The 18,487-nt window shown below is 49.7% G+C and overlaps 2 protein-coding genes across 2 annotated transcripts; both read right to left on the bottom strand.

Annotated features, from left to right (window-relative positions):
• Positions 1-1,427: 1,427 nt before the first annotated feature.
• Positions 1,428-7,071, bottom strand: USP21 (ubiquitin specific peptidase 21). Its single transcript, XM_053475076.1, has 13 exons — positions 7,002-7,071; positions 5,495-6,263; positions 4,664-4,723; positions 4,265-4,388; positions 4,062-4,173; positions 3,825-3,962; positions 3,510-3,574; positions 3,267-3,370; positions 2,743-2,829; positions 2,343-2,421; positions 2,123-2,230; positions 1,629-1,743; positions 1,428-1,537 (listed from the first exon to the last, which is right to left on the bottom strand). The coding sequence occupies exons 1-13, from the start codon at positions 7,004-7,006 to the stop codon at positions 1,453-1,455; spliced, it is 1,851 nt and encodes a 616-aa protein (XP_053331051.1). The 5' UTR covers positions 7,007-7,071; the 3' UTR covers positions 1,428-1,452.
• Positions 7,072-9,521: 2,450 nt separating this feature from the next.
• UFC1 (ubiquitin-fold modifier conjugating enzyme 1) lies at positions 9,522-11,716 on the bottom strand. The gene is made up of 6 exons (XM_053475114.1): positions 11,557-11,716; positions 10,903-10,970; positions 10,341-10,404; positions 10,137-10,213; positions 9,931-10,021; positions 9,522-9,768 (listed from the first exon to the last, which is right to left on the bottom strand). The coding sequence occupies exons 1-6, from the start codon at positions 11,677-11,679 to the stop codon at positions 9,697-9,699; spliced, it is 495 nt and encodes a 164-aa protein (XP_053331089.1). The 5' UTR covers positions 11,680-11,716; the 3' UTR covers positions 9,522-9,696.
• Between the last annotated feature and the right edge of the window lie 6,771 nt (positions 11,717-18,487).

Below are 18,487 nucleotides of genomic sequence, written 5' to 3'. Positions count from 1 at the left end.
AGACTGTAAGCTCCTAGGGACAGGGTCTGCCATTATACCGCTAGACTGTAAGCTCCTTGGGTCAGGGTCTCCCATTATACCGCTAGACGGTAAGCTCCTTGGGACAGGGTCTGCCATTATACCGCTAGACTGTAAGCTCTTGGGACAGGGTCTCCCATTATACCGCTAGACTGTAATCTCCTTGGGTCAAGGCAGATTAGTGCATCTGGGACCTCCTTTCCAAGGCCGGGGGGGCAGACACAGTAACAGAAACCCCTTCAGCGGAGCGGAAAGTCTAGTTCCCATTGGCTGAAGCTTCTGAGAGCCCCCGTTGGCAGGCTGCGGCCCGGGCGCTGTACGCTCTACCATTATACGCAGAGTTTGCTGAAGACATGAAATTATCTCATTGTCTGTGAAATATTTTCAGGCCTCTGTTGTAACTGCGCTACGGAATCTGCGGGCGCCATAGAAATGAATTGCTATGTAATGAGCCAGCTTTTTGCTGATGTGCTCCCCCTGCTGGACAAAGTGTGATTTGCACCTGCCCAATCTGCCTGCCATGGTGGGTCACGTGCTCTCTTCCCGAAGACCCCGATTAACCCTTACCCGGCTAGCGTCCTTCCTACAACCGGACAAACGCCATACTGCGGACATTGCAGATGAGAAGCCGTATGTCTATCCCGTGCATGTTTAAATCCCCTCACTGTATTACCCTCTACCACTTCTGCTGGGAGGCCGTTCCATTTATCTACCACCCTCTCAGAGTGATTAGAGCTACGAGTCTGTGTTAACTTCCCCTGTGTCTCCAGCGCACTCGTAGGGAACTTATAGACTTCATTTTGTACCCGTCGGGTCTCCTCTCATATCCCGGGAATAAAGAATTTTATTTCATTTTTTAGAAATTTACTGTTAAAATTAATAGAATCAAAATTCCATTTTTTTCAGTTATTTACAAAACCATCTCTGCGAGGAATTGTCTCGCGTACAAATATACCTTAAAAAAATTTAAAAATATTTCAGAAAATGTAAATAATCAACGACCGATCCCCTCACCAGCGCTAAACCCTAAAACACGCTTAATTTCAGCAAACAAGCCTTCAAAAATGAACATGGAAGGGTTGAGAGAAGAAGTGAGACGTCACGATGTCCGTCAGCAGCCGCGCCGTCTCTGTAACCGGTTTAACGGGTTGTATTGCGAGACGCAAAACAAAACAAAAAAAATCACAGAAAAAGGGTTAAAAAAAGTAAAAATAATAAATAAAAATGAAACGTGGAGCGGAAAAGCTGTGAAACCGACTGGTGCCGTTATTGCTTTTGATTCCAAGCTGTCCTTGAGGTAACGAGGCGGCTTTTACGTCCCCGGAACGTCCATCAGAGGCAGTTACATGACCCCGGCGGGGCAGTGCTTCCTTGAAGGGGTTAATGGTAGCCAAGCTCGGGGAAGAACCCAGAAGCGAGGCGTTGTGTAAAGGGTTACTTCCAGCAGGCGTCTTCGAGCTCGTAAAAGAGAACGTAACCTTCGCTGGACACCACTTGGCTTTCGCTGATGGCGGACACCCTGGGGATGGAGAGGGGGGGCATTAGAAGTATTGAGGGGGGCAGTTAAAGCGAACGTCACCTTCCTGCGCCCATCGGGAAGCTGGCCTCACCTGGCGTCGTTGTAGGCGGACCACCCCGTCTGGTCCTTGCAGTAAGCCGTGTAATGTCCGTAATGGACGCTGCCAGAGTGATTGCACGCGGCGTACAGATTATATACGGGGTTTCCTATAGAGAGAGAGAGAGAGAGAGGGAAACGATCCATTGGTCACGTGATCCGCTTCTACCAATCTAAAGGACTCCCACTCTGCTCAGCCAGCCTCAGGCCGGACGCTGTAAGGGTGTCTCGCCCGCACGCACGCGCCGTTTACCCAGTACTGCCAGCTGTGATGTCGGCTAACTTGTCGGGTGACCTTTGCCGGTAATCCGGTACACGCGCTTTCCCTTAATCCTATTGGGGCAAACCCTGCCAGCGATAGCCAAAGCCCCGGACAGCAGCCCCAACAGACGAGCCTGCGCTGCTCATACACTCCATTCAGCCAGCAGCCGTACTGTGACCCCCGCGCCCAGCGATCACCCGCGGCGGGGGCGCCGAGCCGCCACTCACCCGCCTTCTCGCTGGCAAACTCTTTCAGGTTCAGCTTGCTCAGAGGGAAATCCACGAAGACGGAGCATTTCTTAATGGAGAATCGCGTGGTGGAGAACCTGTTCAGATCTGAATGGCGTTGAGTTAAGGAGAGGAGAACGCGGACGGGGAGGAAAACGCGGCAGTTACCCCCCAAGCCCCCCCCAGCCCGGAAAAGGGCATGTGAAAGTTAAAAGGATACGCAGGACGAGGATCCGGGGGAATCGCTGGATGGTGAGCTTTTTGGTGCTCTTCGTCCTCTGCCGACACCGGTCGCAGATCTGGGAAACAAAAACACGCATGAGAGGGAATGCAACATGGAGACTGCTGATATTCGCGCTCTAATCGACAGGCTTTTGGAATCCCGGGATCCATCGCATTACACACACTCTGCGATGGTCCGGAGCTCTCATCAACTACGCCGAGACAGCCGCCAAGCGACCGTCAAACCCGCTCTTTATTACGCCACGAGATACACGGAGATCAGGAAACCCAATTAGACTGCCGTCACTAGCTTAGAACCCCCGCTCCACCATCTAACTGTGGGAAAAACCTTCAGGATCTACTTTAACTGCCGGGGGGGACCACCAAGGGCCGCTTACCGGGGCGTTTTCTGAGTTGAGTTCTTCCTCCTTGGTAAAAAGGCTGAAACAGTCCAGGAGGGAGACTTTGCCGCTGGTGAATCCTTTCTGCGGAGAGCGAGAGGGGGCAAAAGAGACGTTACATCGCCATAGCAACCAAGGCAAAGTCCTTCGGTTGTTATGGTGATGCAGCCACATCAGTCACAATTAGCACATAGCCCCTGTCTCCCCCAGCACGCATGCTTCTGCCCCATATACACGGACCCGAGGTGCAAGAAACCCGGTGGGCCAATGGCGCGTCGGTATGGCTGCCCCCTGGGGCTTGGCTCACAGGTGCGTGTATCCGGGTGACAGGTTTCACGCGTGTTTAGTAGTGTGAAACGTGTTAGTTTTGGTTGACGACCTTTTCCAGGTGCAAATTACTTTCATCACACTGACGTGCAATGGGACAGCTGATGGGGATCCCCGCTGGCACCATATTCAGGACGCGCCGCCGTGTAACGCTGAACTACTTCCCCCATCATAAGGAAAATATGATCCTGTACCTTGGGGATGGGCAGAGACAGGTCACAGAAGACTTCAAAGGTCGGCGACCGGTAGCCACAAGACTGGCACTTCAGACAGCTCTTCAACTGGCCAACAAACAGATCTGGACGGGTAATAAATGGATAGAAAAGTGTTAATCTGCCATGTAAAGCTCACATACCCCACACTGCATAACATATAATACTCTGCATCTACCCCGGCCTGGCGGTACGTAACGGCCAATGGTTCACCCAAACACTCACCCACCACCTTGCTGTCTTCTCTCTCCAGGTAACGCTTCCACATCTGATTGGCTCGGTCATCATCACTGTCAAAAAAGGGGCGGATACACATTAGACACCAGGCCACGCCTACTTAGAGCGCCATGATTCATTCCGCTGTACCCGCAATCTATCATCCTCACCATTATATCTAAAACGGCTTTTATACCTTAAATATACGCTGGGGGAGGGGCTCCTGACCATCCAAGAACCCTTACTCATGATGTCATAGAGAACCATCGTGACCCAATCGCTACCGGCTCAAAAGCGCAAGCTCTTGTGACAAAGTCTGGTTACCTGAAAGAGTCTTGAGGCTCGAGAGCTACGGGGCGCTTGGTGTCGGAGAGGATGCTGGGAGTTTTGCGGCACTTCCTGTTAATTTCCACATGAATTCGGTCCATGAAGAACTTGAGGAATTCCTGAGCATCTTGCTGACTGGAAGAAGATGAGTAGAAACGTGTAGGAAGTGGAAACGCGTGGGGGGGTAAAAGCGCCTGGCCGCCGGGGATTCTGGGTAATCTGCACCTCCCTTACCTGTAGCCGTTAAAAGACGGAACGTATTTCTGGAAGACGGATTTGAACCGGGACGGGTTTACGGCGTCAGAGGCCTCGGGGGTCCACAAGGAGGCGACGACATCGGCGAAGACTGGCAACGGAAAGAGGGACAACACCTGATTAACACTTCGTATCCCAGAGCGGCGTTTTACCCTATGCATGCTGCGTACGCCCCCACCTACCCTCTGTGAGTTCCCGCTGGCTCCTGGAGCTGCTGGGACGCTCCTGCCGGTACTCGTGTCTCAGGACGTAATCCCGCAGAGGTCTGGTGCGGCTCAGACACTGGAGGACGGCGTTCATGAAGCACTGCGGGGCGAGAGCGGCATTGGCTTTACCACACAAGAGTTCCCCGCGCGTTTCGCTAACCCCCCCACTACGATTAAAAGAAAAAAACATTTATATATCGTCATCTTTTATCACTACAAGAGTGTGAGCGTCGCCGGGTACGTCTCGCCAGCTTGCGCCATGTCTCTTTATGGACGTCACATCCCTGTCCCCGACGTTCACGCACGATCTGGCAGTAATGTTCCTTTCCAGAAGCTGGCTACAAGTCTTATGGCTTGCGCCGTCAGTATACTCACGGTGTTACCAAGATTGCGGAGACCCACGTGCCCCGAGCCAAGGACAGGAACTCGAGGAGGCTGCGAGAAACAAAAACAAGGGCATTATCTCCATTAACCCCAGATGGTGACGCGAGAACATCCTACGGGGAGACTATGGAGGACAGGGAGCGGCTCCGGCCCGGGCGGCTCAGTGACGGGTACCTCGCTAGCCACGAGCAGAAGGCCCATCATGGCGGTGTGCACAACGGACTCGGAGATGTCGGCCCCCTTCCCTTGGGCTTCCTTCTTGTCCGCCAGACCGCGCTGCAGTTTCTGTGGCAGCTCCGCCAAAGCGGCTCCCTGTAGCCCAGGCATGACGCGGCTCTCCGAGGGGACCTGCGAGTCCTCTCCTGCCCGTATCCCGCCTGACACTGACGGGGATTAAAGGGACACCCGCTCCCCCTGCACCAGGACTCCCGGTCTCATCCGCTAGCATCAGCTTTTTTCTGGACTATTCTAGGTGGCTGAGCGAGATCATCTCCTGGGGATTAATTAGCCGCGGTGTCACGCTGCTTTCCTCCAAGGAGAAGAGCCGGGGAAGGAGGAGGAACTAAGCTGAGAGGTCCGACATGGTAACACGGGATGCTGGTGCTCCCCGCGTGTGCTGCGTCTTAATCCTGCCTGACCTTGGAGATGTATACAAACCCCCGGCAGCACACACGGTCATATTTATTAACCTACGGACATTATTTGAGTCCGATAAGCTAAAACTGGTATAATTTATACATGTTCCCTTTATCCTTTAAGGATATTAAACTATGGGGCTTCCCCTTTAAGCAGTCTCAGGAAACGGAAGGGGTCTCTACTTACCAGGGAAGTCGGGCTCTTCTCTTGGAGGCCGGTGCCATTGCTGACTGGGGACTTGTTGGCCAGCGTCCTGGAGGCCTGAGGGTTCTGAGAGTGGTTCTTCTCTTCTTTGGGATCGAGAGAAGCCGTTTTATTATTGCTGTCGTTCCGTGATAATTCCAAGGAGGGACCGCTGGGTTTCGGCTGCGTGTCCAGCACCGGCAGCACATTAACTCTTTTCAGGGAGCTGCTGCGCGTTAAGACGTTGGGGTCCAGAGGGGGCTTCCTGCTGGATGAGGCACTGCGTTCTCGCCCCCCGGCCCGAGTCAGACCCCTGCCGATCCCCTCCATCTTGTCCGTTAATGCACTTAGGTCTCCGTGACTCACTGATTTGGAACGTGAAAGCGTCCCTGCCCTGCTTTGAAGAGTCTGGTTCAATATTTTAGTGGTGGCAGCTGTGGTGGGCACTCCGAGCGTATGGTTGGCCTTCACTGGCCCCCGCTTAGCCCCAGAAGATTCGGCCCTTTGAGCGCTGCGGCCCCGGTCTGTCTTGCCCTTCTCATCCACGGTGGGTCTGGGGGGCAGGGGACGGAGTTTGGGAGCCGACAACACTCCATTACTGAAGACGCTGGCGCAGTAAGCCGAGCTCTGGCGGTCCTGGCTTATGGTGCGGTAAGAAGTCAAAAGCTTGCCGGCAGGGCCGGGCTGCGTGGTGATGACGGCCGTGTCCCTACTTCTTCCGAGCCGGGGGTCGCACGATTGAGGCATTGTGGGTCTAGCGGAAAGGGGGGCTCTGCGGGAAAAGCAGAACGATTACCGAGTGACAATCATTCCCAAAAGAAGAGACGCATCCTTTCCCGACGGATCTCAGGCGATAACAGACTTCAGAATGAGAAAAAGAAGCACTTGGGCCGTTGGTGGGCCGGCTCCTAAAAGACCCACGGGGCCACGGCTCATTGAAATGTAAATGATCTCGCACCTAGAACCTAGCACCTAGAACGTTGGCTACAAACAGGGCGCCGGGGGAGAGAACCCGGGCAGGATGATCGCTCCCGCCAGCTTTCCACATAGCTCCCGAGCCTCCCGCGTATCGGAGAGCGACAGAGCCAACGCATCTCTAACCAGTTCATCGTTTTATTCCTCCCCCTGAAGATTTAATCACATGAAAAGCATTTATGGTTTCCATGGGAACAGCCTGCCGGCGCCTGCTCTTAGGTTAAGTGACAATTAACAAGCAGACAAAACTTTACATTACTTATTATTTATAGATTAGACTAAACTTGCTCTACCAATCTCTGGGGGAAGCTGTTTTTGGTGACACAGAGCTTTAGTCTACCCCGGAGTACGGACGTGAACTCATCTTCCTATTGGCTGCAGTGTAACCATAGTAACTTCCCGTCAATGACATTCTATCATAATATTTTATTATTGTTGTAAAAATAGGAGGAAAGTGTCAGGGCATACCGGGCACCGGCACGTAATACCCCGTTAGATCCCTGCCCGGTTAACCCCTTTGCACCCCGGCCAGTACCTCATTGCCTGGACTCCGCGGACAGCCTCTCCCGCACAGCGCTCACACTCTCACATTTCTCCGGTCTGTAAAAGGAGCAGAGGTATTCCTCCGTGACCGGGATTTAAATAAACACAATTAGTGAAAAGGCCCGTCCTGCGGGATTCCTCACCCATTTAGTGTCTCTGTGTTGTTTTAACCCTTGTGGCTCCGGTGGGAGCTGAGACCAGGTGTTCTGCACGCCTGCCACATACACATGTGCATATGCAACACGGATGGAAGTGTCGTGCGAGCCAAGAATGCTCTTTAAACTGACCAAACAGCCTCATATTATATATATATATACTGTAACAAGGTGCGGGCTGTTGTTGTGGAAGGGGTATACATTCCCCCGCGATTTTGCAGGGTTTTCTATGACATATAGGGCAGGCTGGGGCTGCACCCCGCAGTTTACATGCACCGCCCCGCAGTTTACATTCACCACCCCGCAGTTTCCATGCACCCGGACTGACCCAGGATCCAGGCCAGGAGTTTAAGCTGACTCCAATGCACTGGTCAGCTGCGAGTAACGAGCTGCACTGACTGCAATATACCCTGACCTGTTGGACAGAGGGAGAGAAGAGAGAGTTTGTTTGGAAGCAGCAGGGCTTGCTTTGCACAAGAGAGACCATCAAAAAGGTTGGTGGGATTACGTTTTGTTTAGTTTTAGACCCTGTGTAGTGAGGGGAGTTATATGTTAGTAAGCGCTCAGACGAGCTAGGCTTTTGTTTGTAGGGAATTTGTGTTCTATGTAATCCTGTAAATATCTAAATACGTGGACTACAAATAAGTCGTGGGTGATTACCTAACTGAGATGTGGCGTTAATACCCTAGAGGACCGTGCTGTTTGGTACCCTGTGTGGGTGCAGGATCACAATATATATACCGTATATATATCTCAGAGGAGCTTAAAGGGGTGCAAGTGATCCGTATACTTGTAGGCAATGCTGTAAATGCATCTCTGGGGGTTATATGGGCAACGTATAATATGACAGTTCTGCGTATAGCCTGTATATCAACGGCTGTATGTAACCTGGCCTGTGATGTGTATAAGGAAGCAGACCCGGCTCCGGGCACCCTGTGATGAGTATAAGGAGGCGGACCCGGCTCCGGGCACCCTGTGATGAGTATAAGGAGGCAGACCCGGGTATGGGCACCCTGTGATGTGTATAAGGAAGCAGACCCGGCTCCGGGCACCCTGTGATGAGTATAAGGAGGCGGACCCGGGTATGGGCACCCTGTGATGAGTATAAGGTGGCAGACCCGGGTATGGGCACCCTGTGATGAGTATAAGGTGGCAGACCCGGGTATGGGCACCCTGTGATGTGTATAAGGAAGCAGACCCGGCTCCGGGCACCCTGTGATGAGTATAAGGAGGCAGACCCGGGTATGGGCACCCTGTGATGAGTATAAGGAGGTAGACCCGGGTATGGGCACCCTGTGATGAGTATAAGGAGGCAGACCCGAGTATGGGTACCCTGTGATGAGTATAAGGTGGCAGACCCTGGTATGGGCACCCTGTGATGAGTATAAGGAAGCAGACCCGGCTCCGGGCACCCTGTGATGAGTATAAGTAGGTAGACCCGGGTATGGGCACCCTGTGATGAGTATAAGGAGGCAGACCCGGGTATGGGCACCCTGTGATGAGTATAAGGAGGCAGACCCGGGTATGGGCACCCTGTGATGAGTATAAGAAGGCAGACCCGGGTATGGGCACCCTGTGATGAGTATAAGGAGACAGACCCGGGTATGGGCACCCTGTGATGAGTATAAGGAGGCAGACCCGGGTATGGGCACCCTGTGATCAGTATAGGGGTTCATGATTATTCGGTAATAAGGGCACACCCCTTGCTGCCCCACAGCACGTACCTGTATCAGTTGTGTTGGTTTCAGGGCCTTCCTCCCCTCGGCTTCATAGCAACAGCAGCATCCGCAGCCATCTTGCCCTTCCCCAGTATGGCCTCAGCACCCTTCGTACGCATGTGGTTGAGGTCTTAAGGCCACGCCCACCCCACTTTACCATTGCCATAGTACCCAAAGGACGCTTTCCTGATGACGCACGCCCAGAAAGCGCACACAACTCTCAGTAGCCATCGCTGATTGGGGCAGATCACCCACAAGTCATCTTACTGCTACAGCTGTAAAGAACCTGGCAACACCAAACCTATTTAAACCCACGTGGTAAACATGTACCCCTAAGCCTACAACACTCATCACTCCCAGCCAGCCTCTCGAAAGGCCAAATGATCCAGAGAAATTATGCTGAATTTATTAACTCTTGATCAAGCTCTGAGATTATCTATTACAAAATATTGTAGGTCGTACATACTGTCTCGGTCTTTAAATAGTAGTCACACGATGAGGAAATTATATCTCTCCCACGTCGCGCATGTACCAGCTCACTGCCCTTATCTATAACCAAGCTTATGGTTTGTATGATATTTTTATATATATTTGACGTTAATAAGCGCTGTCCAAAAAAAAAGACACTCAGAATTAAAGTATTTTTCGTATAAATATATTTATCAGATAATGGTGTTGTCAGTCCTGATTGGTCATGGAACTCAGATTGGATGAACAGCGACATGAGGCGAGATGCCTGATATTTTAGGGCTGGAGACCCCGTTTATTCCGAATCCATAATGACTGGCGGCGAAGATCTCTCGATAGCCGACGATCACTTGGCCTTGTGTTCCACCAGCCCCTTGCTGATCAGATCCGGTATCTCGACTGCCAGCCAAGGACCCAGCTGAGTGACATAAAGAAAGGGCATAAAATCAATAAAAATATTGTATTCTCAATTATATTAAATAAAAAAAATGTAAAAAAATAATGGTTATTTGGGACCTAAAACCTTTCATACTAACGAACAAGCACAAAAATATCCATGAGCTCCTGAAAGGATACTTACCCCTAATGCCATAAGGTGCGCGAGCCCAAACTTAGGAACATTACGCGCCCACAGCGGTTTAAAATGCTCTGTCAGGCAGATTTTTCCACCCCTGAGATGGGAAAAGAAGAAGATCAGTTAAAAGCGTAATAACTAATGGGGTAGAAAATGCCCGGAGATGTCCCCGATGCCGCTGGCTGATGGGAATAGAAGTCGTCTGGCCATACCTGTACATTTTGGCAGTCTTGCCATCAAGCTCTGGAATGGCGATTTCAGGAGCCGTAGAGGGGTAGGTTACCGGGATCTGCAGGCAGAGAAGACAGTTAACAACACGTTATTACCCTCCTGCCCCTGCTGGGGCGACCCCTTGTGCCCTCAGGGGGTAGCCGTAAAGATCGGCTAGTCGTAGGGGTTAAAAAATGACCACTCACGTCAAATTTGACATCAAACTCGTATTTCAGGAGGTTGTGGATGTACCAGCACTTTCCAAACCACCTGAAACGAAAAAAAAATGGGATTGGGGAACACTAGGGGTTACGCACAAAGATCATTTATAGTGCAATCACCGTAGCAACCAGTAGTCTGTTGCACCAGAACGGCGACTTACAGACAAGGCAAAAACACTTTCAAATATAAAAGTGTTTCATACCGAGACAGTCGTGAGACGCTCTGCGCTACGGACTCTGCCGCCGCTATATAAATAAACGTAACCCTAATTATTGAGGAGGAAAGAGGCTCTTATCGTTCTTTCAGCCTGGAAACTTTGTTCTATCGTTACATTATTATTATTATTATTATTATCATCGTATAACACAACGGTGAGTCCAGTCTGCGTTTACTCGCAGGCCGCAGTATTTCGGGAGGTCACGTGACGGACGCGTTACTGTGACTATGACATAAACATGCGATGGGCACACGCTGCGGGTGATGAGCTTTGGCCCGGGGGCTGGCGGCAGAGACGTCAGGAAGCGTTTAGCGGCTGCACGACGGTACCTTGTGCCTTCCTTGTTGGACTCCAGTCGGAACCAGTCATTATCGGCCTTTTTGTTGTTTTCTACGTACTGTGAAGGAAGACAGGAACGTGGGGTTAGAGAACAGGAGCTTTAACAGGCGGGCTCCGGGGGACAGGCGCCACTGGCAAGACGCTCAGGGCACAACCGGCACATGGATTCCCACCACACATGGTACGAGCCCCCGGGCACAGGCAGGCTCACGATGCCAGGCACCCCCTGGCACAGGTGGGCACACGATGCCATTCACCCCCCCAGGCACAGGCGGGCTCATGATGCCAGGCACCCCCGGGCACAGGCGGGCTCACGATGCCAGGCACCCCCCAGGCACAGGCGGGCTCACGATGCCAGGCACCCCCGGGGCACAGGCAGGCTCACGATGCCAGGCACCCCCCTGGCAGATCTCCAAATAAAACAAACGTATGCCAATCAGTGAACAGCTTCTAACACGTCAGCACAACCTTTCCCACACCCGGACCCATTTCTATGTGACACACCCAATTCCTAGACTGCCCCCCCAAGTGCAGTCTCCCCACCCTACAGCCCTGTTGCCCCCCATATACCCCAGGCAGACCAGCGGAACCCCAGAGGCGCAGCCCGTGTTTCCAGGAGCCAGCTAACCGAGTAACTCCCCGACCTTAATCAGCGCCTGGTACTCCTCCTTCAGCCGCTGCACCCACAGATCCTTGTCCCTGGGGCTGGCCCCGGTCTTAAGCAACGGAATCTCCGACACCACCCGGCGAGTGGCCTCATCCACCATGTTGGAACACGGGAAGAGTTTCCGGAAGCGGAAATGGTTGTCATTCATGTCACTAGGAGGCCACAGCGGCCATCTTTTTTGTGGGCAGACTGTCACTTTCTGCCTGCATTGAGGTGCTAGTCTATTTAAGCATTTATTAACATATTAGCCATGGTGTACCCAGTGGCCTCAGGTCTGATCATGCCAGTTACTGGTGGGAGAAATGACCTAGAGTCCCCCAAGAAACATATATTAAATCAAATAAATTATTTATTAAATCAAATAAATTCCACTGCAGCATTCCAGAGTCCTCCGTATGCACTTGCCATCCTCCCAGAGTCCTCCGCATGCACTAGCCATCCTCCTGGTGCCCTCTGCATGCACTAGCCATCCCCCATAGCGAAAAGCCAATCTTTCAGAATCATCTGCATGTACTCACCAACCTCCTGACACAGTTGGAAGGTGCAATGAGGCACCAACCCCTCGTTTGAGAGCACAACTCATAGACTCATTGATGTCCTACCGCTATCTGCTCTCCTGTTGCCTAAAACAGGGGTCTACAGCCTGTGATGTACCCCACGAAATACTTCAGACGGCACATGGGGTACTCCGATACCTCTCTGTCATTACCCAATGACATGAAATAGAACAGTAATTATCGGTAATATAAAGGGCTGTATTAGGGGTACTGGTACATCATAGGTGTAGACATTGATATACCCTTTCGTAGAGTCATCTAATTTATGACTGAAGGATGGAAGCCCACTGGAGACCAACTGGAGCCCCTCTATAGACCAACTGAAGTCCCACTGGAGACCAACTGGAGCCCCACTGCAGACCAATGTGTTCTGCCGGTCAACAGAGATGTATCAGAGTCTTTCCTTCGCCTTGTACCACCTCGTCATCACGTCACGCCATCACCAAGGAGGCCATGCACACAGATGGTGGGACATTGACAGCGTAGTGGTCCCATCACTATACAAAGGACCAGTTATACCATTTCCATATTATATCCTCTAATCGGATTTACACCACGTTTGTATCTCATTTGGCTTTTCCAGGCTCTATCTCGGGTTCCACCTTCTTACTCCCCACGAAGCACCTTTATTTGCCGCTGTTTTGTCTTTTCTATGTATCTTTTATTTAACTGTTTATCGAAACAAAGCCATTGATAAAAACGACATTGAGCATTTATTAATATGATTTTAAGAGGTTTCCCTTGCACTGGATCTACCGACCAGCGTACACCTGGCTCTGGCTTCTGATTGGCTGCTCAATTTATATATATTTTTCAAATCTGTTTATGATACACATGGAATATTTCATAACAATTGGTTTCTTTGTATGCATGTTTGTGGTGGGGGATCCAGACTAATTGTATATATATGTGTGTGTATATATATATATATATATATATATATATATATATATATATATAAAATGGCGTCCAGGTTGTTAAATACCAAACCAGAGTCTGTTGTGGACACAAATGTTTTATTTTCCACAAATAAGGAACGGGATGACAATAAAAAGTCGGGGAGAACATTTTTTGGTACAAAGACAATAATTACAAAGGATAAGGGCGGGTAACGGGGTGATTGGGTTCCGCTCAGTTCTTAATGGCATTTTTGCTGGCTTCTATGAGGTCACCAAACAGTTTCTCCAGCTGTGTCTTGATGGGCTCCACATGGGCTTTGGTCTGCTCCAAATATTCCCTGGAAGGGGAGAAATAAAGGTTACATAGTGGATCGTACAATGGTGGATCTGTATAATTGTCTACTTCATAAGGGACCAAACTTTGAGTCTGGCTTGTTATGACACTTCAGCACACGATGACTACAATTCCCATCATGCGCTGGCACGTCCAACTACAAGACCTTGCCTGTCCTTACCGCCTTCTCTTTCTTTGCATCCTATGTAACCCTCCGTCACATCGCTACTGTTTAATACAGTGAGGGGATTAAACATGCATGGGATAGGCATACGGCTCCTGAATCTAATACGAGACCAACGACTGATTAAGGTTTGAGTCTTTAAAGCAGGAGAAACAGGCGACTAGACGGGGGCCGGATGGGGCCGATCTGCCGGAAGGTTTTGTATTTCTATTATATACATATAATCTGTTTAATATTCAATATTTTCTGATAAAATAAAACCTTTATGGGTTAGGATAAGACTTCCATCAGGACCAGAGGTTCCTGTACTCGTGAGATGAAGAACCTTTAAGACAGGGTACTTGGTGTTAGACCTACCCAGCTTGGGCTTGGACTTCTCCGTTCTGGAGCTTGGCCACCCATTCCTGTGTGCTGGTCTTTAGGGTGTGAGCCCAAGACTCGAAGAGTTGGCTGATCTGGTCCAGATTGGGGACTTCTCGTTTGACAACACCAGCTGTAGAGGACAAAAAATACCCCATGAACAATGAAATACCCATGAAATGAAATATAGGTCAGTTTCTAGACCAAGGAATGGACTAAAACAGGTGACCTGTAGGAGGCAGAAGCTGCTTAGGTGCTTCCATTTTACTAATTGTTACTCAACACCCCAGAAGACCACAGAAGCCTCCAAAGACCAATTCCCCAAGCTCACCTTCCAAGCCGCTAACGGCGATGACAAGAACGACCAAAGCCAGGACTTTCATGTTTGTACAGGTGAGCAGTGATCAGAAGACCTGGAATTACACAGAGTGACTATCATTAGATTGGGGTAAAACCAAACACATTCCAGCTCTACAGAACCCTCAAAACAACTCAGCGACTCGATGCGGAACATGAAGAACACTCACTACCCCTCCAGTGTTATAAACCATCAGTGTCCTCAACTTAAGGGCTATGATTTTTAAGTATGCGTTCTGTTTATTCTAGAACTTTTTATAATTGAGAAGTCTGCGTTCTGTACATTCTAGAACATGGTATAATGGAGTTCTGTACATTCTAGAACATGGTATAATGGAGAAGTCTGCATTCTAGACTTTAATACCTTGTAGAAATATATATTGTCCACATTAAGTTATAGATCTCTGAGTACAAGAACTTTTTAACTATTCGCTGGAATTTAAATCTATAACCAACATTTTTATCTTAAATCTACAAAAACAACTTACACACAAGTTAGTCCAAAAAAACGAAAATATTCATGAAAAAGATAACTCCCCCCCCCACCTCCACAGCTGAAAGAATTACACTTAATTTCTTCCAACCTGGAGATTTTTGTTTTCCACAAAAACATTTTGTTTTAGTTTTTTTTTTTTTTTTAAAAAGAGAAATAAATAAAAATAAATGGAACATTTTACATGAAAACCAGTGAATACAAGTAACAAGTAAAAGGCAGTCTTACCTGTGAGTGTCTTGAGTAATCCAGCTGTTGTGTTCCACTCAGTGCCCGGACCCCCTTTATATGCGGCAGGGCACAGCCGGCCCCCTCTTCTTATCCCCGCCGGTCCCCACCTTCCTGAAGAGCACACACTGATTACCTGGAAGGACTAAAGGTCCTCCTACGTGGCCGCTTTATCTCACGGGGAATTTGCTGATGTCGTGTTGTCTAACCTTGGTGTGGAGTGAGCTCTGTTGAAAGAAGTGATCCACTCATTTTATTTTATTTTTCGGTACGCTGGATCAGAGTCATGGGAGTTTTTATCTGAAACCTGTTTTTTGAACTGCAAGAATCTGCTGCGGAATTTATGTACTCTTTAATTTCACGTGTTTTATAAAGAAAAGAAATATAGTAGACTTTATTATTTTCATCAACTAATAAAGCCCTCTATAGAGCAGATCTCCAGGACACAGAGATCTAGTGATCCCACTTTAGAGATCCCCGGTCAGATCTCCCCTGGAGTATTGTGATCAGTTCTCTAGAGCAGATCTCCAGGAGGACACAGAGATCCAGTGATCCCACTTTATAGATCCCTGGTGAGATCCCCCTAGAGTATTGTGATCATTTCTATAGAGCAGATCTCCAGGAGCATACAGAGATCTAGTGATCCCACTTTATAGATCCCTGGTGAGATACCCCTAGAGTATTGTGATCATTTCTATAGAGCAGATCTCCAGGAGCATACAGAGATCTAGTGATCCCACTTTATAGATCCCTGGTGAGATCCCCCTAGAATATTGTGATCAGTTCTACAGAGTAGATCTCCAGGAGGACAGAGATCTAGTGGTCCCACTTTATAGATCCCTGGTGAGATCTCCCCTGGAGTATTGTGATCGGTTCTGAGCAGATCTCCAGGGCACAGAGGTAAATGAATGGTGTTGATGATTATTAATCTACCGCGGCTACTATCGGGGCTAGTGGAGAATGGGGAGAGTTAAGTCAACGGCGACCAGATGGTCCTCTCCCTACCGCGGCCTCGTGTCCTTCTCTCCACAGCAGGAACGCTCTGCGAATAACACGCTTAATACAAGAAAAACAGAAAGAACGTGAAGAACAACAAACGGCGCGCTGTTATTTCTGGCCCTCGTTTATTCCAAATCTCTCTAGGAAGCGGCTGCCGGCGCCCCCAACAATTCCAGGGCGTTTTGGTTAAATATTAAACAGCACTTTATTAACAGTTTGCGGAGCGTGCACTGGAGAGGGCTCTCGGGGGATTCCGCGCATCGCCGTCTGTACTCGGGGGATGTCAGTACTCCCAGCATGATACCCACCATGCGGAGACGGACAGACTAACAGCCGTCACCGTGTACGAGACAGACATACTCATACTGAAGAGCGATGTATTTAAATATCTCTCCCGTCCCCTCTCTCTCCTCTCTCATCCCCTCTCTCTCCTATCTCTTCTCTCCCCCCAAGCCGGATATATTAAGGACCCTCCGTCGGATCATTTTTATTCTGTAGACTATTTCCGTAGCCCTGCTCCGGACTCTCTCCAGAATCTCTCTGTCTCTCTAGAGATGGGGTTCTCCGTACAGAGCGATCTAGGCGAGGTCTGGTATGGCTCTGCCGGTACAGACAGAAGGAGACGAGGAAGAACCGCAGGAGGGTTCAGCTCTTAAAGCATCAAGAAAACCCGACGGACGAGGAAGAGTCCCATTTATGTTTTGCCAGTTGGGGTAACTCTATCCCCCGAGACCCCCAATGGATTTAATCCCCCCCGGTCCCAGGCAGTTCTCACTTTCCTATCGCATGTCCTTTGGTTGGTTTATCTCTAATACTTCTGGACCAGGGGTCAGGCCGGCAAGTTCCGATTAACACTTATCACCGTTCTTTCTCCGTATCCTGCGATCGATTCCAAAGGTGTGGCGAGAGCAAAGGTTATTGACAGGGGGCGCTGGGGCCGTATAACGCTGATCCGGAACCCGTTGCGTGCCATGTCTGACCCCCGGACCTTTACTTAAACTCAGGTTCCAGCATTTCATGAGCCTAAACCTAGAAAGTGTGTCCTGGTAATAAAAAGGGGTAACCCCCACCCCAAAAAAAACAGCCCTAGCAGAGAAAATGCACAGCCCTGTCTAAAATACACTGAATGAGTCCACTTCACTCCATGTTTGATGCTTGAGCCAACGAGAAGGACACCCCGGTGGGGTTTGTGTGCAGAGATGGGCTTTATGTGACGTGTGACTGATGAGCCGCGTATTTAGGAGATGGTTTACGGGAGCTTTACCTTCTGTCCCAAACTCACAAATGAGTAACAAAGATAAAAATAAAGACTGCCCCCCCCCCGGACCCCGCTATCTGTCTTTACTGGTTGATTGATTGTTGGTTTTTGTTATCTTTCTCTTCTGTCCACACAGCGGATCCATCATCAGAGATCCCTGACATGAGACGCGGTGACGCGGTGACCCTCTCCTCGCCCGCTGCTCGAGACTCTAACGCAACCTCGTATTTCTAATTATTGTAAGAAAAGCGATCCCAATCAATCGTGATCTATGAAGTGGGATCACTAGATCTCTGTGTCCTTCTGGAGAGCCACCCTACAGAACCGATCACAATACTCTAGGGGAGATCTCACCAGGGATCTTTGAAGGTCTTCTGATATTTTGAGTTAAAAGTTGTGCAAAGATATTGCGAGTGTGAATGAAGTGAATGAAGTGTATGAGCAGGAATGAGGTCAGATCTCGCTGTTTGTTTATCTCCAGAATTTGACCAACGCAGTTTCCGGATGTCAGAATAACAAAGCTGTTGTGAGAGTTACCAGAGGTCACTTAGAGAACGAAAACATCAAGTCCTCTCGGTGTCAACATGCCCCGGAGAAAATTCACAGAACCAGGTGGGGCGGACGCACGAAGCACACAGCGGGTCACACAGAACGCTGAGTATCAAAGAGTCTTATGGTGACTCGATGACTTTACCCAACAAACTGAGGACAACGACTACCGGAAGCTTCAGTTATGGTTGTGATACCATTTCTCAAGAGCTTACAGTCTAATGGTATAATGACAGACGCTGTCCCAAGGAGCTTACAGTCTAGTGGTGTAATGGCAGACACTGTCCCAAGGAGCTTACAGTCTAGCGGTATAATGGGAGACCCTGTCCCAAGGAGCTTACAGTCTAGCGGTATAATGGCAGACCCTGTCCCAAAGAGCTTACAGTCTAGCGGTATAATGGCAGACCCTGTCCCAAAGAGCTTACAGTCTAGCGGTATAATGGCAGACCCTGTCCCAAAGAGCTTACAGTCTAGCGGTATAATGGCAGACACTGTCCCAAGGAGCTTACAGTCTAGTGGTGTAATGGCAGACCCTGTCCCAAGGAGCTTACAGTCTAGCGGTATAATGGCAGACCCTGTCCCAAGGAGCTTACAGTCTAGCGGTATAATGGCAGACCCTGTCCCAAGAAGCTTACAGTCTAGCGGTATAATGGCAGACCCTGTCCCAAAGAGCTTACAGTCTAGCGGTAT

This window comes from Spea bombifrons, chromosome 9 (assembly GCF_027358695.1).
Source record: "Spea bombifrons isolate aSpeBom1 chromosome 9, aSpeBom1.2.pri, whole genome shotgun sequence".
NCBI lineage: Eukaryota > Metazoa > Chordata > Amphibia > Anura > Pelobatidae > Spea > Spea bombifrons.
Note: the sequence above shows the minus strand (reverse complement) of the source record. Positions and strands in the feature narration are given on the sequence as shown.